The sequence below is a fragment of the Chrysemys picta genome, chromosome 6 (genome assembly GCF_011386835.1).
Source record: "Chrysemys picta bellii isolate R12L10 chromosome 6, ASM1138683v2, whole genome shotgun sequence".
Lineage (NCBI taxonomy): Eukaryota > Metazoa > Chordata > Testudines > Emydidae > Chrysemys > Chrysemys picta.
This window is the reverse complement of record NC_088796.1, coordinates 76,467,208-76,491,694: the sequence shown is the minus strand read 5'-3', so window position 1 is coordinate 76,491,694 and position 24,487 is coordinate 76,467,208. Positions and strand designations below refer to the sequence as shown.

General features: G+C 44.8%; 1 protein-coding gene across 1 annotated transcript; it reads right to left on the bottom strand.

The window, feature by feature from the left end:
- Positions 1-9,495: 9,495 nt before the first annotated feature.
- Positions 9,496-11,537, bottom strand: LOC135984340 (uncharacterized). Its single transcript, XM_065599278.1, has 2 exons — positions 11,000-11,537; positions 9,496-10,115 (listed from the first exon to the last, which is right to left on the bottom strand). The coding sequence occupies exons 1-2, from the start codon at positions 11,535-11,537 to the stop codon at positions 9,613-9,615; spliced, it is 1,041 nt and encodes a 346-aa protein (XP_065455350.1). The 3' UTR covers positions 9,496-9,612.
- Positions 11,538-24,487: the final 12,950 nt, after the last annotated feature.

The window sequence follows — 24,487 nt, the reverse complement described above, 5'->3', positions numbered from 1 at the left end:
TAGCCTCAGCCCCCGCCACCCCGCGCCGGCCGGGCCCCGGATCCCCGGGGGCGGGGCGGGACGGGACGGGCTTAGCTGGGCCGGCTACTGGCGTCCACACCTGGGGCGGCTACTGGCGCCCACACCTGGGGCGGCTACTGGCGCACGCCAAGGACTTGGTGAGGCGCTGTGCGGCAGGAGTGCTGCTTTCCTCGGCCTTGCGTGGGGGCCCCCTGGGTCACACAACCGCCTCCCTTGACATGTGGGCTTTATCATAGACCCGCCGGTGTAGTGGCACAAATTGCTCCCTGGCAGAATTTCCTAGGTAGGTTGTACTGAGCATGCCACTACACTGGCAGCCCGGAGCCTGCGGGGCCGGCCAGCACTCTGGCCCCATGAGCCTGCCGTACAAAGTGCTACATTCCTACATGGAGCAAAATCCTTCACTATACCCCCCGCCTGGAGCCCGCTGTGCGGAGCTGGTGGCAAAGCTTTCTCGGACCCTGAGCCTGTGGGGTGCCAGCCAGCTGCCTGGACCCCAGAGCCTACTGCGGAGCCGGCGGCAGCCCAGGCCCCAGTCCCCGTCGCCTTTAGCACACAGCTGAGCTGGGCCTTGGCTGTGTGCTAATTGGGCCACATGTGGGCTGCGGGCTGAGAACTGCTGCTCTGAGGCTAGGCCCATGTTAACTCTGTGGGAGAACCCTTTTGGTGATAATCCAGTAGGTTGAGTGCTAAATCTCCCTATACATTTTAATTTCCTCTATGCCTACTATATTCAAATTAGTTCATGAACATAGGGTGACCGGATAGAAAGTGTGAAAAATCAGGATGGGGTGGGGGAGTAATAGGTGCCTATATAAGACAAAGCTCCAAATATGGGGACTGTCCCTATAAAATCGGGACATCTGGTCACCCTACATGTATTTATATTTTATGCAGTCACAAACAACCATCCCTACTTTTCCTCTTCTCTGCTCCACATCACACCCACGCTCCATTGGATCATCAAAACAAGGAGCTGGGTGTTTAAACAGCTCTGGCTTGAAGCAGATTTCTAATGTGGTTGGTTGGAGTGGACCACTGCAAATATGACAGCATCCAGCAATACTCAGTTTGGGCTTCCAGCTGCTACACTCAGTTTGGGTTCTTCTCCAGGCATTATTGTCATCCCCATCATCCAGACAGATGAAGTTAGTCATAACATATTAAAACTGTTTCATCTTTGCAAAGTTGTCCTGAAAATGTACTAGCCTGAACTTTGCTGTTACTACGATGCTTCATTTTTTTGTTTAAACTTGATAGTGTGTTTCCCCTTGTATAACTCAAAGATGGTCTCTGCCCCCAACAATTTTGCAATCTAAGGGCACAATCTATCAAACACTTGTTACTGACCATAAGGCTTGTTATTGTGAATAAGCCCATCAACTTCAGTGGAGCTCATGAGTAAAGCTACTCAAATGCATAAGTGCTTGCAGGATCAAGTACTGAAAGATAGATTCTTAGGCGATGGGATGCAATGGTAAGCCCAGAATTACAGGTAGCTGCTATTTTTATATTTCTTTTTGTGGGCATCAGGGAAATAAGTGGGATGTTAAAAGGGTTTGGATGATTGATTGTGGTAAAACTAATGAGGTTTTATTTGTATGTCCAAAACCAAAAAAAAAAAAAAAAATTAAGGTAAGAATTTTTACAAGATTTATCAGATTACATTATTTATACACTGCTCAAAAGTGCTTGTGCTAGTCCTTGATTTAGAGTACAGAGTTGCCAGTAATTATAATTTAATCACAAGTCTGGTTTCTCACCATCTCCCGATTTTTGTTATCAAATGTAAATTTTGCCATTACCTTCAGTGGTACTGACATCAGAGACTGCCTTCATTCAAGACACCTAGCATTGCTGTAAAGCGAGGCTGCTACTAGTAACTTGGGCTGCGGTCTCCAATGGTTTCAAGGGGGACTAAAGCTGGGATGTCCTCAGGGAAGATGCCACTGCTTATGCTGTGCTAGGAACTGTAAAGAGACAGAGAAGTGTTGTAGGTGGGGGGTAGATTTTGAAGTGAATGGAAACATGTAAGGTAGGTAGGAGACTGCAGGAATCTAGGGGAATGTGAGGGACAGGAAGGAGATTTTTGAGGTGCAGAAAAGTGAGGAGCTGGAGAGACAAGGTGGGTCAGGTTATATCTTTTATTGTACCGGCTTTGTTGGTGAAAGAGAAAAGCTTTTGAACTACACATAGCTCTTCTTCGGGTCTGGAGAAGGACTTTGGGTGACAGGAGTATGGGGCATAGGAGAGATTTGGGGCTATAGGGAATGTAGGACAGAGAGAGAGATGGGGTGGACACGGGAATGTGGTGTGCAGAAGGAAACTGAGGGAGTGCAAAATAAAAAGGGCACAAGGAATGAGAATGTATGGGGTAGGAGACCAAGAAGAAGATATCAGGGACAAAATAGGGGAACAGAAGGCTATAAGTAAGGCAGGAATGGAGAATTTGAGTGGGGTGAGGGACTGCATGTGGCAGGGAGGGAGATGGAGAATGATAGCATGTCAGCTTCCCACATATCAGGGATGGAAGAGTAAGTGGAGTCCACATGAGAAGGCAGTGGAAAGGCCTGCATATTTGTGTATGCATTTAAAGTTGCATGTTGAATCTGAAATGATAAATCAAGAGTGGTCAGTCTCTCCCTAAAAGTTCCAAACTCAAAAGGCACAAGGAGCCCCCTTAATATTAAATTTAGATTTAAGCAAATCTTATTAATTGTTTTGGGTCTGATCAGGGCCAGTGCTACCATTTAGGCCAACTAGGCAGTTGCCTAGGGTGCCAAGATTTGGGGGTGCCAAAAAGCTGCGCCCCCACTTTTTTTTTTAACAGCGGCCACTGCGCTGGGAGGGAGAGGGAGTCTGAGCTGCCGACAGGCAGCCCAGGGGTTCCCTTGGGTCAGCGCACCACCGGCAGCCCAGGGGAACCCCTGGGTCAGAGCTGCCGCACGGATCCCCGGGCCGGGGGGTGGGGAGCTGCTGTGGGGGGGTGTCTCAGGGCGGGGGGAGGGACCTGCCGCACAGCTCCCCGGTCCGGGGGGGGGCACCTCAGGGCAGGGGAGGAGCTGCCACAGGGGGGGCGCCTCAGGGTGGAGGGGGGTGGGGAGCTGCTGCAGGGTTGGGGGGGCACAAGGTGGAAATTTCGCCTAGCACGCAAAACTTCCATGCACTGGCACTGGTTCTGATGCCTGTTCTTGGAACCAGCCAAGAAATAACCACAAACAAAGGGTGAACTAGATCAGCACTGAGGCTTGATTCTTTGCTTCCCTTATTTGCGCAATTATACTCACACACACAACTCATTCATGCTGTCAGGCGCGGATGTGGGTTTTGATTTTGTATGTGGCTGAGGCTGGCCAGGCAACAGCTGCCCACAGATTGGCCGCGGGGCAACGAGAGCCCCTGAAGTCCCTTTGGATCCGCTGGAGGGCACACTGTTAAATTTGCTTCTCGGTACCCAACCTGGCTGCCCATCTTGAAATTTATACCTTCACCAAGATAATACCATGGTTCCATAAAAGGCGATATTTGCTTCTTTGTTTTGCCATTAGCTGTCACTCACTCACACTATCTCACTCATTCCTTACATTAATTGATTACGTATTCATAAGCATGAGTACAATTGATCATATAGAGCAATGCAGCTTTAAGCAAGCATCTAACATCAGTGGGGAGCTTCTGCTGCTTGTGGCTTTGTAACAGCATAACAGGAAACTCTGCGGACTGCACTCAAAAGAGCAAAGGGGTTGGGGTGGGGGGAGAGCATCCGGCTACAGGTGGTTCTTCCCTGCACTGGCAGAGTCCATTAAGTGTTTAGGGCTCTCATTGGGACCATTAAAACCTTCTAAATTGTACCTGCATTTCAGAATTTTCCAGGGGGGGAGGAGGAGCCCAAGACCACTGTTCTCCCCTCATTTTATATCAACCTTTGGATTAAGTTTCTTTCTGACTGTTAATTGACTTTATGTATTGCTAACTCTGTTTGTGGTATGGAGGGGAGAATTATTAGTTAAGGTGTTTGGGGCTGAAGAAAAATGTAAGTGATAAATGATTTTTGAGTTTTGTTCTTGGAAGATATGAAACTACTATGTGAATTGTTGCCACAGTGAATGAAGAATTTTTAGGGACAGGCGATCATTATGTATAAACATAGCTAGCAGTTTTCACAGAGATTCAAAGAAATTTTAAATGATGAGTTAAGATGCTGTTAGGGCAGCGATTGCAGAGACACAAACCCTCAGCAGTAGTACAAACCGACACACACAATGCTGAGTATTAAAGCCTATTTTATAAGCTGAGAGCTACAAGTATTAGGTCCTGGTCTTGGGAAAATACAGTTATATAACTAGTGTTTAGGTACATTAGTAGTCCCATTGACTTCAGTGGCATATTCATGTGAGTAAGTGTTTGAAAGACCTGGCCTTAAGTTATTACTTCTAAATGGCTCTTATTCCTGTATTCACTGTGACTTGGTTCATAAATTCTTATATTGTTCCAAAATATTAAGGTATATTATAATGCTCATTTAAAAATACTTCATGTCAAGTGTCAATGGTGTTAGCAGCAGGGTCTAGCTATGGGGCATTAGCTAATATAGTCAAATCAAGTTTAATGTATAATTTGTTTATGATTTTTTGACAGCACAAAAGTATTGACTATAACAGCGTTTAAAAGAGAACTGGATAAATTCATGGTGGTTAAGTCCATTAATGGCTATTAGCCAGGATGGGTAAGGAATGGTGTCCCTAGCCTCTGTTTGTCAGAGGATGGAGATGGATGGCAGGAGAGAGATCACTTGATCATTGCCTGTTGGTCCACTCCCTCTGGGGCACCTGGCATTGGCCACTGTCGGTAGACAGGATACTGGGCTAAATGGACCTTTGGTCTGACCCAGTACGGCCATTCTTATATGTTCTTATTTTCCAATTTATTTTTCCTTTATAGAAAGCAGCTTTTGAAAAAAAGTTGTTTTTTAAGCGTACTGTTCATTTAGTAGAAGCAAAAAACCGAACGATGCATCAGTTATTTGAGTTGTTTATTAATTTGATCATGGTAAAACATTTGTTAACTCAGCGTGCCTCTGTTCTGTGAGGACTGTATTAATGTTTGAAGTGTCTGAGTTTATTTCTACACTGTGTCCATTGCAGACTAAACAAATACTGTACCACAGATTCTAAGCTCTTTGGGGCTCTTTAGACTTCAATAATCATTGGAGCAGAGATGATGAATACCATAACTACTGGGTAACTGGATGGGTGGACGGACACCCCTATCACCACCACCCAGCCCCAAAACAATCTGGCTGTCTTTTATGCAGGTTAATCATGCTCAGAAACCACCTGCTGGGTCTGGTCCTGCAGGTGAGGGAATGCTGAATTTGAGAATGTGTGAGTGCTGAGCAGCTCAGTGGTATCAGAACTTAGATGATCTTGTGCATGCTCACCAGCTGAAACGTAGGCATCTACAGGACTAGGGGACAGTTGAGCAGAGAGAGTTGAAGATATCGGTGAAGATTTCAAATGTTGGAGTTAGGCCCCCAGGTACCTTTTTGGATCTAGGTCAATGTGCCTTGTCTTTGTTGCTCTCAAATGTGACATGAAAACAAAGGAAAGAATGAAATCATACATATTTTTCTTTCAGGCTTTGCTCCCCCCAAGCACTGCCACATCACCAGAAAAGACAAAGAAGTGGTCTACAAACCATGGAATTGTCATATATGACTGTCTGGATTGGTCAAGGCTATGTTCAAATACAGCTGCAGGAAGTGCTTAACAAAGAGCCCCGTTGGGAAAAGTGTTGACTCTTCTCAGGTTCTGAATGAGTGTCCTCCACTCCTGCTGACTTCAGGGCGAGTTATGGGTTTTCAGTTCTTAACAGAAAGTGCTCATCCCCTCTCTGGATTGAAATCTTACAGATCTGTCTCTCAAAAAAACAAAAACAAAACAAAAAAAATCTTTAAATTCTGGAACAATTTTGAAAATTGTGGAACTTCAGTTAACAACTTTAGATATTTGCTATTGATATGAAGGAGTCTTGTAATGCTGTAGGTTCTAAAAACTTGTTTGTTTTAAAGAAAAATATTTTACTTCAGTGTAATGGTTTGAACAACTCATACTTATTAACCTTAAAATGGACTTCAGAAGATACTGAACTAAAGAAACAAAATAAAGATGGTGTTTCACTGGCACTGGAAAGTAAATTTTTTCAAAACGCATCCATTTTTCACCTGACTGCACCAGATAAGACTAGTAATGAATCCAGCCTACACTGCTAGTAATGGATATGAAATGAAAACCACTTATAAGTCTTTATTAAGTCTTAACTTACTGGTGTCATTGATGTTAAATAAGTCTTGATAACTTGCAGTGTGCATAGTGGGTTTTATTGTGGCAAGAGAAATCAGGTAAATTGTTTCCCTAAACTAAAGGCTCAAAATATTCAAATACTTTCCAGTCAGAAAGGATATTTCTCCCACCTGTAAATATTTTTATGTGGTTTGTGTTATCATTATTACACCCAACGGATTTTAGCTAGGTTAGTCATTTCTAGATCTTTGTAGGCTTCCTGGTCCACTATTCCACTTCAGCAAATTTCTCAAATACATAACTGGGAATGTACACTGTTAATTTATTTGGAAATTATGATTCAACTACAAAGGGCATATTTTGTACTCTAGCATTACATCATAAAAATGTCAGCTTTATCTTGGTCTCTTTGATTAAGAAGATTATATATTTATTACTCTTTAAAAGGTTGGCAAGTATATCAAAATAATATAGTGCTTAGGTGCAATTATGGCTTTCCACTGGTTTTAAGGAATTAATGCGACAGTCTAACTATTTCTGTTATTTCATCAAGTTTCAAACCAACATGGTTAGTGTTAATGTGGCTAGACGATTAATCTATGTCTCAGGGTATGTCTATACTACGAAATTAGGTCGAATTTATAGAAGCCGGTTTTATAGAAATCGGTTGTATACAGCCAATTGTGTGTGTCCCCACATAAAATGCTCTAAGTGCTCTAGTTGGCAGACCGCGTCCACAGTACCGAGGCTAGCGTCGACTTCCGGAGCATTGCACTATGGGTAGCTATCCCACAGTTCCCGCAGTCTCCGCCACCCATTGGAATTCTGGGTTGAGATCCCAATGCCTGAATGATGCAAAACAGTGTCGCGGGGGGTTCTGGGTACATGTCGTCAGGCCCCTCCCCCTCCGTCAGAGCACCGGCAGACAATAGATTCGCGCCTTTTTACCTGGGTTACCACGGCAAGCATGGAGCCCGCTCAGATCAGCTCACCGTCACCATATGTCATCTGGGTGCCGGCAGACGTGGTACTGCATTGCTACCCAGCAGCAGCAGCTAACTGCCTTTTGGCGGTAGACGGTGCAGCATGACTGGTAGCCGTGGGGCACCAGTCCCTTGCCTTTTGGTGGAAGATGGTATATTACGACTGATAACCATTATCATCGTACTGCAGTGGCTGTCAATCATGGGCACCTGGGTAGACATGCAACTGTCTCGATGATGATGGCTATCAGTCGTAGTATGCTATTTTCTGCCAATCGCCCAGTATTGTCTGCTAAGCACCCAGAAGAGGCCGAGGGTGATCTGGGTGCTGGCAGACGTGGGGCTGCATTGCTACACAGCAGCAGCCCCTTGCCTTTTGGTAGAAGATGGCATATTACGATTGATATCCGTCGTTGTCGTACTGCAGTGGCTATCAGTCATGCTGCACCGTCAGCTGCCAGCTTAAGATGTAAAAAATAGATTTGTTCTGTATTCATTTGCTTCCCCTCCCTCCGTGAAATCAACGGCCTGCTAAACCCAGGGTTTTCAGTTTAATCTTTGGGGGGACCATTCTGTGTGACAGTTGTTTGTGTTTCTCCCTGATGCACAGCCACCTTTCTTGATTTTAATTCCCTGTACCTGTACACCATGTCGTCACTCGGCCCTCCCTCCCTCCTTCCCCTGGTCCGTCAGATACTAGTTTCGTGCCTTTTTTCAGACCAGGCGCCATAACTAGCACTGGGATCATGGAGCCCGCTCAGATCACCGCGGCAATTATGAGCACTATGAACACCACGCGCATTGTCCTGGAGTATATGCAGAGCCAGGACATGCCAAGGCGAAACCCGGACCAGCCGAGGAGGCGATTGCAGCGCGGCAACGAGAGTGATGAGGAAATTGACATGGACAGAGACCTCTCACAAAGTACAGGCCCCAGCAGTGTGCAAATCATGGTGTTACTGGGGCAGGTTCATGCCGTGGAACGCCGATTCTGGGCACGGGAAACAAGCACAGACTGGTGGGACCGCATCATGCTGCAGGTGTGGGACGATTCCCAGTGGCTGCGAAACTTTTGCATGAGTAAGGGCACTTTCATTGAACTTTGTGACTTGCTTTCCCCTGCCCTGAAGCACCAGAATACCAGGATGAGAGCAGCCCTCACAGTTGAGAAGCGAGTGGCGATAGCCCTGTAGAAGCTTGCAACGCCAGACAGCTACCGGTCAGTCAGGAATCAGTTTGGAGTGGGCAAATCTACTGTGGGGGCTGCTGTGATCCAAGTTGCCAGGGCAATGAAAGACCTGGTGATATCAAGGGTAGTGACTCTGGGCAATGTGCAGGCCATAGTGGATGGTTTTGCTGAAATGGGATTCCCAAACTGTGGTGGGGCCATAGACGGAACCCATATCCCTATCTTGGCACCGAAGCACCAAGCCACCGAGTACATGAACTGCAAGGGGTACTTTTCAATGCTGCTGCAAGCCCTGGTGGATCACAAGGGACGTTTCACCAACATCAACGTGGGATGGCCGGGAAAGATACATGATGCTCGCGTCTTCAGGAACTCTGGTCTGTTTCGAAAGCTGGAGGAAGGGACTTTCTTCTCGGACCAGAAAGTAACCGTTGGGGATGTTGAAATGCCTATCGTGATCCTTGGGGACCCAGCCTACCCCTTAATGCCATGGCTCATGAAGCCGTACACAGGCAGCCTGGACAGGAGTCAGGACCTGTTCAACTACAGGCTGAGCAAGTGCCGAACGGTGGTGGAATGTGCATTTGGATGTTTAAAAGCGCGCTGGCGCAGCTTACTGACTCGCTCAGACCTCAGCGAAAAGAATATCCCCATTGTTATTGCTGCTTGCTGTGCGCTCCACAATATCTGTGAGAGTAAGGGGGAGACATTTATGGCGGGGTGGGAGGTTGAGGCAAATTGCCTGGCCGCTGATTACACGCAGCCAGACACCAGGGCGGTTAGAGGAGCACAGCAGGGCGCGGTGCGCATCAGAGAAGCTTTGAAAATGAGTTTTGTGACTGGCCAGGCTACAGTGTGAAACTTGTTTGTTTCTCCTTGATGAACCCTCCGCCCCGCCCCCACCCGGTTCACTCTACTTCCCTGTAAACCAACCACCCCACCCTCCCCTACCCACTTCGAGCACTGCTTGCAGAGGCAATAAAGTCATTGTTATTTCACATTCATGCATTCTTTATTAATTCATCACACAACTAGGGGGATAATTGCCAAGGTAGCCTGGGATGGGTGGGGGAGGAGGGAAGGAAAAGGACACACTGCAGTTTACAACTTTAAAACTTTAACACTTATTGAAGGCCAGCCTTCTGATGCTCGGGCCATCATCTGGGGTGGAGTGACTGGGTGGCCGGAGGCCCCCCCACCGTGTTCTTGGGCGTCTGGGTGAGGAGGCTATGGAACTTGGGGAGGAGGGCTGTTGGTTACACAGGGGCTGTAGCGGCGGTCTCTGCTCCTGCTGCCTTTCCTGCAGCTCAACCATACGCTGGAGCATATCAGTTTGATGCTCCAGCAGCCGGAGCATCGACTCTTGCCTTCTGTCTGCAAGCTGACGCCACCTATCATCTTCAGCCCGCAACTTGCTCTGTTCATCCCGCGATTCAGCCCGCCACCTCTCCTCTCGTTCATATTGTGCTTTCCTGATGTCTGACATTGACTGCCTCCACGCATTCTGCTGTGCTCTATCAGCGTGGGAGGACATCTGGAGCTCCGTGAACATATCGTCCCGCGTCCTCCGTTTTCTCTTTCTAATGTTCACTAGCCTCTGTGAAGGAGAAACATTTGCAGCTGGTGGAGGAGAAGGGAGAGGTGGTTAAAAAAAGACATTTTAGAGAACAATGGGTACACTCTTTCATTACAAGGTCGCATTTTTCCTCTTATAGTGAGGGCCTGCTGGTTTCGTGTGAGAGATCACTCACGCAGTGCCAGGCAACAGATTTCAGCTTGCAGGCAGCCATGGTAAGCCACAGTCTTTTGGCTTTTTTAACCTTCTTAACATGTGGGAATGGTTTCAAACAGCAGCGCCCTCATTTCCCATATCAAGGATGAATTGGGTTGGCCATTTAAAATGGGTTTGCAATGTAAAAGGAGGGGCTGCAGTTTCCGGGTTAACATGCAGCACAAACCCAACTAACCCCCCATCCCTCCCCCCACACCCAGTTCTCTGGGATGATAACTTCACCCCTTCCCCCACCGCATGGCTAACAGCGGGGAATATTTCTGTTCAGCCGAGCAGGAATGGGCACCTCTGAATGTCCCCTTAATAAAATCACCCCATTTCAACCAGGTGACAGTGAATGATATCACTCTCCTGAGGATAACAAAGAGCGATAAGGAATGGATGTTGTCTGCATGCCAGCAAACACCGGGACCATATGCTACAATGCTTTGTTATGCAATGATTCCAGACTACGTGCTACTGGCCTGGCGTGGTAAAGTGTCCTACCATGGCGGATGGGATAAGGCAGCCCTCCCCAGAAACCTCTTGCAAAGGCTTTGGGAGTACATGAAGGAGAGCTTTCTGGAGATGTCCCTGGAGGATTTCCGCTCCATCCCCATACACGTTAACAGACTTTTCCAGTAGCTGTACTGGCCGCGATTGCCAGGGCAAATTAAATCATTAAACACGCTTGCTTTTAAACCATGTGTAATATTTACAAAGGTACACTCACCAGAGGTCTCCTGTGTGCCCTCAGGGTCTTGGGTGAGTTCGGGGGTTACTGGTTCCAGGTCCAGGGTGACAAACATATCCTGGCTGTTGGGGAAACTGGTTTCTCGGCTTCCTTGGTGCTGTGAGCTACCTACATTACCTCCATCCTCATCTTCCTCGTTCCCCGAACCCTCTTCCCTGTGTGTTTCTCCAGTGAGGGAGTCATAGCACACGGTTGGGGTAGTGGTGGCTGCACCCCCTAGAATGGCATGCAGCTCTGCGTAGAAGCGGCAAGTTTGCAGCTCTGCCCCGGACCTTCCGTTTGCCTCTCTGGCTTTGTGGTAGGCTTCCTGTAGCTCCTTAATTTTCACGTGGCACTGCTGTGCGTCCCTGTTATGGCCTCTGTCCTTCATGGCCTTGGAGACCTTTTCTAATATTTTGCCATTTCTTTTACTGCTACAGAGTTCAGCTAGCACTGATTCATCTCCCCATATGGCGAGCAGATCCTGTACCTCCCGTTCGGTCCATGCTGGAGCTCTTTTGCGATCCTGGGACTCCATCACGGTTACCTGTGCTGATGAGTTCTGCGTGGTCACCTGTGCTCTCCACGCTGGGCAAACAGGAAATGAAATTCAAACGTTCGCGGGGCTTTTCCTGTCTACCTGGTCAGTGCATCTGAGTTGAGTGTGCTGTCCAGAGCGGTCACAATGAAGCACTGTGGGATACCTCCCGGAGGCCAATAACGTCGAATTCCGTCCACACTACCCCAATTCCGACCTGCTAAGGCAGATTTTATCGCTAATCCCCTCGTCGGAGGTGGTGTAAAGAAACCGGTTTAAAGGGCCCTTTAAGTCGAAAGAAAGGGCTTAGTCGTGTGAACGTGTCCATGCTTAATTCGATTTAACGCTGCTAAAGTCGACCTAAACTCGTAGTGTAGACCAGGCCTCAGATACTTTGGAGTACCTATTACACCATTTAATAAAGTATTCCACAGAAACAAATAAGAACAAACTCAAAGAACAGACATAAGGTTTTAGTTATAGCATTATGGTCACTCATAACAGTATTGACAGTTTTAACTTGTTCTTTAACTACAGAATATAAAATGTTATTTGTAACATGTTTTTACTTAATCTGGTGATCCTTCAAAAATGTGTGGCATATCTAGTGTCACAGCAAGACCCTCACTTACTTCAATGGGATCAGCTTTTAGCTCTTAGCATTTGGTTGGACAAAGGAATATATGCATATCTGAACCTGTATATAATGTCTAACTGATTGCTCTATCTTAGTCAACCTGTACGTTCCATGATTTCACTGTATGTTTGTTTCAACATGTATTAGAGTGGATAAACAGTGATGTTTTTAAATAAAAAATGGATTTTTTTACATTTACATTTGATTTCTTTAATGTAGATTAAAACATTTTTCTTTTAAAAAGAAACCTTTTAAAAATTAAGTTTGAAATTATGAGAACCTCTATTAAGTCTCAAACTCACTATAAGTTATTAAAATAATTTAAATTTAAAACATTCAAACAGTATATGTTGGTTGCCAAAGTTTTAAAGAAAGTCAGACTGGTAACTGGTGGACATTATTAGCTAAGCACCTAGAATTGGTGTTCGTTGAAGTGGTAAACCAGATTTTGCAGCAGTAGCCTCTTCTGCAGGTGAAGAGAATATTTCAAATAACTCATTCAGTTCATTCAACTAGTTCAGTTCAATGACTAGTTAATTCAAAGTTGAGAAACTGGGGCCTTGGCTACACTTACCCGGTAGTTCGGCGGCGAGCGATCGAACTTCTGGGTTCGACTTATCGCATCTAGTCTGGTATATAGTGTACAGTTAGTAAAAAGTAGTTCCAGTTTTAGTGTAGAGCCTACATTTAGGTGCAAACCAACATATTTTAATAGTTAGTAACCAATGAGTTCTTTAGGGAAATAAGTATAAATACCAAACAAAATTAAAATCAATTTAAATAAAAGTTTTCTTCCTGATCTTGATTAAAATTGGTGATTTAGATCACTCCATGCTGAGAAATACTGAGCCCAGTTCTGTCCTAAGAGATGTCTGCAGAACTATCACGCATGCATGTCTGAAGGCTTAGAACATCTACAGTCATTTTAGTTTATGTACATGGATATAACTGAATTCCCAGCGTTTTTTCTCCTTTCTCATCTGTCATCTCAAATCTTGTCAATAGCTAAGTGTTTTTCAACTCAGTATTTAAAAAGAACAATGTCAGCTTTAAAAAAAAATCCCAGGATGGACAGTGTAATAGAAAGGGACCTACAGAGACTGGATATAACAAAATGAGACTCATCTTGGAAAAATGCAGATTAGTAGATCTTGGTGGGGAAGTAACTCAAAACACAGATAGGCAAATGAGAGACAAAGAAACTGGGAAACCAATAATGCTGAGAAAGAACTCAAGGTGATAGTGAAAAGCCAATTATATACAAGCTTGCAATGTGTAATTGAAAACAAACAAACAACAAATACTCTGAATACAGAATTACCGATTTCCTAAGTGGCTTTTCTGTGGTGCTTATTACTATAGCATCTGAGTGCTTCACAGACATTAATGAATGTTTCCACAATGCCCCTGTGAGATGGGGTGGTACTGTACCCATTTTAGAGATGGGGAGCTAAATCACACAGAGATAAAGGTCTAAAGTATTCACTAATTTTAGGTACCTGGTCTGAAATGCCTAGGACCTGATTTTTCAGAATATGTAACATTTTGAGTGGTCTTCTTGCCCACTCCACCTTGTATCTATCCCACTGGCTCCCTGCCTCAGTCTTCCTGTGTCTCCCCCACACCCAGGATCCTTGTCCCAATCTACTCCTTCCACACTTCCCTCTTCCCCTTCAGGCCAGGCACCTCACCCCTGTGTATTTCAGCCAGCTTCATCTTTCACAATGCCTGGCTACAGTCTCCCTGCTTTCTGTTTCCATGTATGGCACCACATTGGCCCGTGGAAGCTGGGAGGAGCCATTGTAGGAAAAATCCTGCTTAGCTCCTGCAAGCCTGGGCCTGGAGCATGCTTAGTTCTTTGGGAATGGTGCACACACAATCCAGTCACACAGAGAATTTGTCATCCCTTCACAGCTGCTGTGCAGATGGAATCTGAAGAATTTAGAGTAGCAGCCGTGTTAGTCTGTATCCGCAAAAAGAACAGAAGTACTTGTGGCACCTTAGAGACTAACACATTTATTAGAGCATAAGCTTTCGTGGACTACAGCATCCGAAGAAGTGGGCTGTAGTCCACGAAAGCTTATGCTCTAATAAATTTGTTAGTCTCTAAGGTGCCACAAGTACTTCTGTTCTTTTTGAAGAATTTAGTTGCCAAACTCTAAGATGCCTCTACGGATCAGATGCAAACTGAAATTTTTCAAAAGCTTATAACTTGGGCAAAATTAGATAGTTTTCTACAGCAACAGCAAAAGGCTCAGCCTTGACACCAGGGTGATGCCCCTGCCAAATTTCAGGTTCCTACTCCAAAGCATGGAGGCACTGGAGTTTCTCAATACAATAGTTGTAAGCAGGCCCGCCGACACAGGGGGCAACGGGCAAAGGGTGTTAAAACTAATAAATCCTAGTGGACAGCTATTGTTGGACCATTGTAGCTTTTTCTCTGAATACACATAAATTGTTTATGATTGTATGCATAAGTGCTGAATGTTAAATTGCATGTACATTGTACCACATGAATTTTTATGCTCATAATATATTCTGAAACAATATATATCTGGCTACAATATAACAAATAGTTTATAGAAGTTATCCGATTAATTTATCCCTTTTTCTTTTATGAAATAGCCATGTACAGAATTCAAATTCACCACATTTGTTATTTTTGTCTCTATAGCCCAACTGAAAACAAAGTTGCAAATATTTGATCCAGGATATTCAAAATTAGAACTGTGCTTCTTCGTAATGTTTGTTAAGATAAGTCATGTGGTATTTTTCCTGACTGGAGGAGTGCATGGGGACTTCTAGCAAGACTAGTCAGATGTGCAAATTAAAAATGCTATTACCCTGAATATTCTGTCATGAGACACTGAAATCACTTTCCACAAGCATTTGTGCTATTATGTAGGTATAGTGCCATTCTTGCTTAGACTGATCAGGCTTTTCTTTTGTTTTCAATAACCTATGTACATGATATCTCTGAAATAATTACAATAGAAAAAAGTTTTAAAAGAAAACCTCAGTCATTCAAATGTTCATGTAAGCATGGCTAAAACAAAATCATTTTCAAATTTGAATGGGTGTTTGTAGATTTATTTATTGCAGAGTTTGCTCAGCTATGCATTTGGTCCTCACCTTAGTTTGGGTAAAATTCACACTTGTGAACAGATCTAGCCCAAAGTCTATGCAATGCTAAAGGCCAATTTAAGCCCTATTTAGAATTTAAGTGGTGAATAGGTCTTGTACTGGCCCTGCACAGGGGTGAATTTCAGCCTGTACTTGCGCAAGTCTTCATCCTTTTGTACCCTTTTATTAAAGCACCAGACTGCCCTCACCAACTTGTGGTGCAACTGCACTAAAGTCACTGGGATTGGACCAGATATGATGGCAAGGTTGGGCCAGTAGTTTTGTAATACATAGTAAAAGAACTAGAAAAGCTAAAATACAATGTCCACCCCTCTCTCAATGTGGAGAGGGATATGCACAATAGACTTCTGTTAAACAAAGCTGAGATTTTCCCAAGACACTTCAGTCAACGTCACACCGAGTTAGATTAAAACATATACAAGATAGATTTTAAGTGATTATAAAGTGATAGCAAACAAACAGATCAAAGCAGATTACCTAGTAAATAAACTAAACCACAAACTAAGCCTTAGATACTAGAAAGATAGGATATGAATTAGCAGCTGGTGTGGCTGTCCCCGGGGCCACCTGAGCAGCCCTTGGGCCGCCCTGGGGTCTGCCACACTGGCTGCTGCAGAAGTCACGGCACTCGCGGAAAGACACGGAATCCTATTAATGGCCCATTACACTGAATGGGCCCTTCACAACCAGCTATTTAGATTGGAAACATCTTGCCTAGTGGATGTCACTCAGGTGTGACTACATGTGAAATACAGATACATAGTCAATATTCATAACTTCAGATACAAAAGTGATACATGCATACAAATAGGATACCATATTCAGTAACTTTTCCATAGACGTGTGACAAGACATATCTTGTACAAAATGCATCATAATTATGCCATAATCATATCAGAATATCACAATAAAGAATATGGGGTGCAGTGTCACATCCTAATTTGCCAATCTCTAATAGAGGATGGGTTTCACCTTTCCACTGCCATTGGTCATCTGCCCTCTCTCTAGGCTGCTATGACTGCATATCTTGCCAGCTTAGCTCCTCCAGATATGATGTAGAGGTATAGGGAATTCTCTTTGCTGCTATATCAGGAACTAGCTGTAGAGAAGTCTGCAATGCAATATAGACTAGAGCAGGTCAAAAAGTGTTTCATTTTTGGTGGAAATTTGAATATGAAAAATGACCAGACCCCAAAAATTTCTGTTTTCATCAGAAATATTTCAATTTTGGTGTGTCCATAGAAAAAACAGGGAAGTTTTCTGCAAAAAGATTTTTTTCCTACACAATTTGTTTAATCAAAAACCAGTTTCAACAGAAAAAATTTCAGCCAACTGTAATAGGCCCCAATGAGACACCAGTCAGTCAGATGAAGGTTCAAAATGTTGGTGGGTAGGTTTTGTATTTAATTATCCTAAGACATTTGTTTCTGACAGATAATCACTGAAATGCTTGGATGAAGAAGCACATTTTAAGGAGGGAGTGGAATGAAGAGCAATGGTTATTTGGAATATTCAAGAGGTGTAAGAAGCACCATAAAAGAAAGCATGATGATGGGCCTATGAGAAGGATACAAAGGGAACAATTAGACAGGAGGCGTAGATGGAGCAAATGGCAGGGTAAAAATGGCAGCAAAAACATCCACAATCATCTCTCAGCTTCTCCACCATGATCTAATCCTTGGCAACACTCTAATTATTGCTGCTCCTCTGTGCCAGAATCACCAAACCGTTAGGGTGCCAGTAGCTTTTCAGTTGCACCACAACTCAGAGGCGAGCACTCTAGATGCTTCAGTAGCTAGGTCTTTGGGATCCACCAGGACTAGAACCTAATAACCACTCAGATACAAGGATAAGGGAAAAGGTTATTTTACTAGGGCTGGTAGGAAAGGGAAAGGTTAGGAATAGCCTAGATACAGAGGCTTAAACACTTACAGTTCACAGTGAGTGATAGCGGTAAATGTTTGGCCCCTGGGGACATGCCAATCAAGAGTCAGGTTCTTCAGGGCTAGTGCCTGAGGTGCCCTTAGGGTGACCAGACAGGAAATGGGAAAAATCAGGACAGGGGGTGGGGGGTAATAGGAGCCTATAAGACAGACCCAAAAAATCAGGACTGTCCCTATAAAATCGGTTCTCTAGGTGAACCCATCTGGTTCTCTAGGTGCCCTCTCAAGTCCAGTCACTATTCAAACAGGAGCTTGTAGGTTTCCAAGCCAGGCTCAGTTAGTCTCTCTCTTTACGGTCTCTGCACTGGCTCCCAGAACTCAATAGGTGCTGCAGCTTCCCCATGTCTCACACTGACCTGCATGCAACTGTAATGTTGGTCACTCAGAGCCTGTTCCAGACATAGCTCTGCATCCCTTCCTGTCTCCAGCTTCTTTCCAGCCTCCAGCTTGCCATGCAGCTGCTGCTGCTGCACCTTCCCTGCAGCTCCTCACTTACCATACAGCCACTGTCTTCAAAGAGACCCTGGCCACTTCTTGGTTCAGGACCTTCCCCTTTACCAGGCCGGGGTAAGGGAAGTGCAGTGGGGAAGGGGCTGATGGGAGTCGTAGTCCTGCTTTGCCGAGCTATCACAATTCTGTCATCATGCCAATGCATGAGTATTTTGGTGTCAGCTTATTTCCCTGGCTCAGTGGTAGTGGCTTTGCCATACTCTAGAAACAAAAATGCATTTTACTTATTTGTGGACTTTTACTAAAGAACACTTACATTTTTATACCAATTGACACTTGTTAAGGAGCCCAGATGCAAAAGGTGCATAAAGATCAAAGCCATGATTGCATCTGATCCTGCATGAGTAGATAAAAGACAGACTCCTTTGCACACCCATTTAGGGGCCAGGCACAGTGAGTTTTTTGTGCCTTTCTGAGTGCAAAGACTTCAGAAACACTATTGGCAGCAGCAGCAATAGCCTCAAAGACTGTGGAGAAGGGTCTGGTCATGGCCTTGCCCTCCAACACTCTGACAGAGCTGACCAGTTGCAGAGAGGAGTACATGCTGCATCTTCAAGATAACTCCAGCTTATACCATGGAGGAATTGTGCCTGAATTCTGGGGAGCTAGGGGGGGCAGAGTGCTGTAACTTAAAAAAGAAAAAAAAAAGCAAAGAGGAGAAGAAAAATTTCCATCACTCTCACTTGCATGAGCACACTCTAGATTAGAGTGCTGCTCACCCAACATACTGCTCCAGAGAACTGCAACACAATTGTTCACAACCTTTATTTTTAGTCTTTTCTATGGATCTCATCCCTGCACTACCTGGGCCCCTCATGGATATTAAAGAATTAATCCTTTAACCCCTTGGAAGTAGAGAAAATTATCCCCATTTTACAGGCTGGCAATTGAGGCACTGCAGAATAAAGTGACTTGCCCAAAGTTACAAAGGAAGTTTGTGGCAGAGCTGGAAAGAGAACCCAGATGATTCTGAGTCAGTCTGATGCCATAATCACGAGACCATCCTTCCTTGAGGGGTACATCTACATGGGGATAAAAACCCATGGCTGGCCTCAGTCAGCTGACTCAGTCTCATGGGCTGAAAAATTGCTCTGTAGACATTCAGACTGCAGCCCTAGCTCTGGCACCCTCGAGAGAGTGCAGGGTCTTAGAGCTTGAGCTGCAGCCCAAGCCCAACTATCTACTCTGCAATTAAACAGCCCCTTATCCTGAGCTCCACAAGTCCGAGTCACCTGGCACAGGCCAGTCATGGGTTTAATTGCATTGTAGACATACCCTTTGAAGCTCTCATTCAGCAAAACACATGCTTAACTTTAAACACCTGTTGAAGCCAATGGGATTTAAGCACATGTTTAAGAGATTGGGCTATTAGATATAAATCATCAAGTTTTGGCCACAACAGTCTAAAGAAACTGGATATTAAACTTGTCTCCACAGCTCTACTAGTTAAACATAATTCTGAGTTAACTTAAAAGAAAAAAAAATAAGGCCCTTTCCCCCAACCCCAACATGCAGCCTCGTCTCAACTAACAAAAACCCAACCAACATACAGGAATCAGTCAAAAAATTCTCCTATCCAACAGCAAATGTTTTGCTTCCAGGGTTTCCAACCATGTTCTCAAAAGCATAATTTGATATCCATTAAGATTTTTTCTCTTTGTGAATATATGAGCTATGGGTATGTAAAAGCACATTTTCCCTGACCAATGTACATAGTAGGAAGTAGGGTTACCTTACGTCCGGATTTCTCCGGACACATCCAGCTTTTTAAATAGCCGTCCGGGGGGAATTTGTAAACATCTAAAAATGTCTGGGATTTCCCCCCAGACAGCTATTTAAAGACCGAAAAGCAGCTGACAGCGGGGTAGGGTCGGACTGAGCTGCTAGGATTGGGGCCTCTCCAGCAGCCAAAGCCCCTCCCTGGCTCCACCCCTCCCCTGCAGCCTCAGATCACAGCCCCGGCAGCCCTGGGGAGGGTTGCATGCTCCGTGAGGGGGTGGGTCTGGCAGCAGCAGCCAAAGCCCCTCCCCTGCTTCCACCCCTCCGCTGCAGCTTCAGATTGCCCTGCCAGCAGCACTGGGCGGGGCTGGGTGCTCCCTGGGGCACGGAGCCAGACACGCTGCTCTAAGCTGAACGTACATGGGGAAGTCAACGGCAACCTTGCAAAGGTGAGGTAAATCACTCCCTTTCCCCCTCCCCTTGGAGCAAGAGGGGAGTGCATGCATGTGCGGGAAGTGCGATTCTCTGAATCACACTTTGTTCCTGGGATGGTGCAGCTTTTTAATGCAAAGAACCTTATTCACAGTTATGCCTAAGGGCACAATCTCTCTCTAATGAACAAGTGCTGTGATAAATGCAAAACACCAACCTAGACTTTGCTTTACAAATGAATGAATTCTAGCATAAAGGAGCTGAAGGAGCACTGTGATTGGCAGCATATAAGAGCACAGATAATGCAGTTTTGCCACTAATCACAACTTTATTGCCAATCTTGCTATGTTTAGTGTTTTTCTCAAAGTCCCAGCTTCTGAAGTTATGGGATTATGTGACAATCTCAGTTTTTTTTTTAAAAGGCAAGTTTTTAGCTTTCATAGTTGTGGGGGCTGGGGAGTTGGAGAAGGGGCATGGGATCCCGGGAGGCAGTCAGGGGACAGGGAGCGGGGGGGGATTGGATGGGTTGGGGCAGGGACCGGGTGTGTGTGTGTTAGATGGGTCGGGGGAGGCTGTCAGGGGGCAAGGGTGTGGAGAGGGGTTGGTGCAGTCAAGGGACAGGGAGTGGGGGGGGGGGGTTAGATGGGTTGAGGGTTCTGGGGGGACATTCAGGAACAGGGAGCAGTTGGATAGGTGTGGGAGTCCTGGGGATCCGGTGGGGGTGTGGATAGGAGTCAGAACCATCAGGGGACAGGTAGGGAGTGGGATCCTAGGGGGGCAGTTAGGGTGGGAGGGTCTCAGGAGGGGGCAGTCGGGGACAAGGAGAAGGGAGGCTTAGATAGATAGGGGGTGGGGTCCCAGGGGGTGGTTAGGGGCAGGGGTCCTGGGAGGGGGTGATCTGGGGACAAGGAGCAGGGGGGCTTGGGGGTTCTGTGGGGGGCAGTCAGGGGGCAGGAAGTGGGTGGGAGTGGCTAAGGGGCAGGGCTACCCCCCCCCCCCCCCGTGGAGTGTCCTCTTTTTTGAAAGTTCAAATATGTAACCCTAGTAGGAAGCAATCATTGCTTTAATGCTAAGTTTTGCAACTCAAATGCTGTTGTGATTTGTATCCTTTACAATTTTGCCATAAGCTGACTTGAAGCATCTGTCTGCATTATAGCCAGACAGAGCAAAAAAAAATAAGCAGGAAAAATGAAAAATTGTCAACATAATCAGTTGCCACCAAATAGCATTATTAGCTTATCAAATTACAGTTGGTTACAATTTCCCCCAAAATCAGTGTGCAAGCTTGCAGGAATAGTACTGCAAAAGGAAAAACTGGCAATAAAGCCACTAGAGCACCTAGCACTCTTATTCGGTTTTCTACAAGTCATTTTTTGATGTGCTAAACTAACACCAATGTTAGTTTTAAAAAAAAAGGCAACAATGCAAAGCTTGTACTAACATGTTTACAACTAAACCTAAGCATGATGATGCATTTTCAGTAGGAGTAAGTTTGGGCTTGGAAAAAGCAATTTTCTCTAAGTTTGCACTGCAACTGATAGCAAATGCTAAACACATTGAAGGTGAAAAACAAGGATCTCTGGGGAGTTTTGAGAAAGCAATTAATATACTGTCTAAATTAATTAATAAGCACATTCTTAAGCTACCCAGGAAGAAAACAGACAGCCTCAAGCCCTCAGAGAAAGTTCTTAGAGCAATATGTAGGCCTAGCAGAAGGAGAGTCCACTATAAAGAGATGAAAACTTAAGAAAAGTCTTGTCATGATTATTTGACATCAGAAAAAGATTAAGAACATTTTTTGTCAACTCGAACCTCACAAAATCATAGAAATTAGATATGGAAAAAAGCATACTGGGTCATGCAGTCCTCCACCCTCCTACTACATGTTGTTTCCCCACAGTGTTTGCTGTTGCTTTGATCAGTCTAGTATTAAGTGTGCTCATAGATGTGATTTCTGGCACTTCTCTTGGGAGAATATAATTAAGACCTGATTCTGTAATGAACTAGCAGGAACAAAGTCTCATTGATGTCAGTGGGATTCCACGTGGGTACAGGTATCCATGGAGGCACATCTATCTGGAGAATGAGGGCTTAATATATCACAGAGTCAGGCAGTTTTTCCTGATATTCAATCTAAATTGTCATTTTCTTAATTTCACTCAGTTATTTCTAATTATATAGTCTTATGGTAGTATAAGTAATTACTCTCCACCTTTGGTATTTATTCCCTTCATATAGTTATAGATCAGGGGTGGCCAAATTGTGGCTCATGAGCTGTATGCAGCTCTTTTGTAGTTAAAGTGCGGCTCCAGGAACCCCCCACACCTACCATTCTCCCCCTACCATACTGGCGGTGGAGCTCAGGGCTTCTGCCCTGCAGGGGGATGGTGGGGCTAGGGACTTCTGCCAGAGACAACTGCTGCCTGTAAGAGTGGGGGAGGGGCATAATATAAAGGTTCGGCCTTCCCAACAGCTTGAGTCACATGCCCCCAGGCACCCCCACCCTTTCCTTCAGCAGCCCCTCCCTTCAGCTCCCCGCTCTGCTTGGCAGTGCAAACAGACAGGAGGGGTCTCTACTTTAGCTCCTTGGGGAGAGGCAGCAGCAAAAGCAGCTAAAGCCCCAAGCCCTGGTAGGTATGCCCCAGCTCTCTAACGTCTGAAGATTGTCATATGCATAGGGCCCTACCAAATTCATGATCCATTTTGGTCAATTTCACAGTCATAGGATTTTAGAAATCATAAATTTCATGACTTCAGATATTTAAATCTGAAATTTTACAGTGTTGTAATTGTGGGGGTCCTGACGCAAAAGGGAGGTGGGGGGGTTGGTGTCACAAGGTTATTGTAGGGAGGATTGCGGCCAACGGAAAGGGGCGGCATGTCCGGCTCTTCGGCGGCATGTCCTGCAGTGGGTCCCTCACTCCCTCTCGGAAGGAAGGATCTGCCGCCGAAGAATGAAGCGGCGGTGGTAGAGCTGCCGACGAAATGCTGCAGATCACGATCGTGACTTTTTTTTCTCTCCCTGCTTGGGACGGCAAAAACCCTGGAGCCAGCCCTGCAGGCTACCCAGGCCTGAAGGCAGCCCAGAAGAGTGGCTATACTGTGACCTCCCTATAACCACCTTGTGACCTCGCAACTTCCTTTTTTATCAGGACCCCCAATTTGAGAAACCTGGTCTCCCCCATGAAATCTGTATAGTATAGGGTAAAAGCACACAAGAGACTAGATTTCACAGTCTGTGATGCATTCTTCATGGCCGTGAATTTGGTAGAGCTCTACATATATGGCTTGGAGGGTCAATAAGTTTTGCCACCCCTATTATAGACTGTTATGTTCCAATTTATCCAGGCTCTCTCTTTAGTTCTTTTAATCCTTACTCAAGTAATGTAATGTAGGGTCTTAGCCCCAGTTAGATTACTGAAAATCTACAGTTCTGTACCAAAATAGCTGTTGGTAAAACTGTGGAGAGAGGGTAGGGTGAGGAGAGGGAAAATTTTAACAATTCAAAAGCTCAGGAAACAAATTTCCTAGTATATTACAAAAATTACTATAATGATTTTCCCTTGTGACCAATACAGGAAGAAAAAGTGGCTCCTAATAAGGTGATGCATCAGCTTGAAGTTAGCAAGCCAGCATCTCAATTCCTTGTAGCTGTTTACAGTTGTACAGATGAAAAATGGAAGATGGAAGAGCAACCTCCTGCTTCCTGTTGGATAAGATTATAGGACACTAAGAATTGAAAAATTAACCTACAACAATAAAACATTTTACCCTTTCTTGTAAGTACAAGATGACACCCACTGAAATTAACAAGGTAATATTTAAAATTGATAAGAGGATTTTAAAAAAAGTCAGAAGGCATAATTAAGCTATGGAATAAATTATGCCAAGATTTTACCTGAGCTGTTCTGAATTACCAATTGTGAATGAATTATCCAACAAACATAACCCTTCTTCTATTTGTGAATCATTTGCAAAACAAGCTTGGTTTCTGCAAAAATATTTATGATTTGGAGTTATTCACCAATTAGTTAACACAAACAAATTTCAGTCTATGAGATGTTCACAAGCTGTTCCCTTTAACTATTTGCTTGGTTATTCATGGTATGTGACTGGTTGCCTCAGTCACATGGTTTTGTTTTGGCTCCCTAATTGGAGGACACTTTTTTAAAATAGGAGGGTAGGAAAATGACAAACAGGAAATAAATAGTAAATAATGAAGACCATGTGAGAGTATGGATATTCTTATGAAGAGTTGTTCATACACATAAATATTTGAGGAACAACCTGCTTGTGGGAGCATTTCATAGAATCATAGGACTGGAAGGGACCTCCAGAGGTTATCTATTCCAGTCCCCTGCACTCATGGCAGGACTAAGTATTATCTAAACCATCCCTGACAGGTGTTTGTCTAACTGTCTCTTAAAAATCTCCAATGATGAGGATTACACATCCCTAGGCAGTTTATTCTAGTGCTTAACAACCCTGACAGGAAGGTTTTCCTAATGTCTAACCTAAACCACCCTGGCTGCAATTTTAGCCCATTGCTTCTTCTCCTATCTTTA

Coding starts and splice junctions, on each gene's coding strand:
- LOC135984340 (XM_065599278.1), bottom strand. CDS start 11,537: ATGGAGTCCCAGGATCGCAAAAGAGCTCCAGCATGGACCGAACGGGAG. Junction 10,116..10,999: donor GGGCACACAGGAGACCTCTG/GTGAGTGTACCT, acceptor CTCCTCCACCAG/CTGCAAATGTTTCTCCTTCA.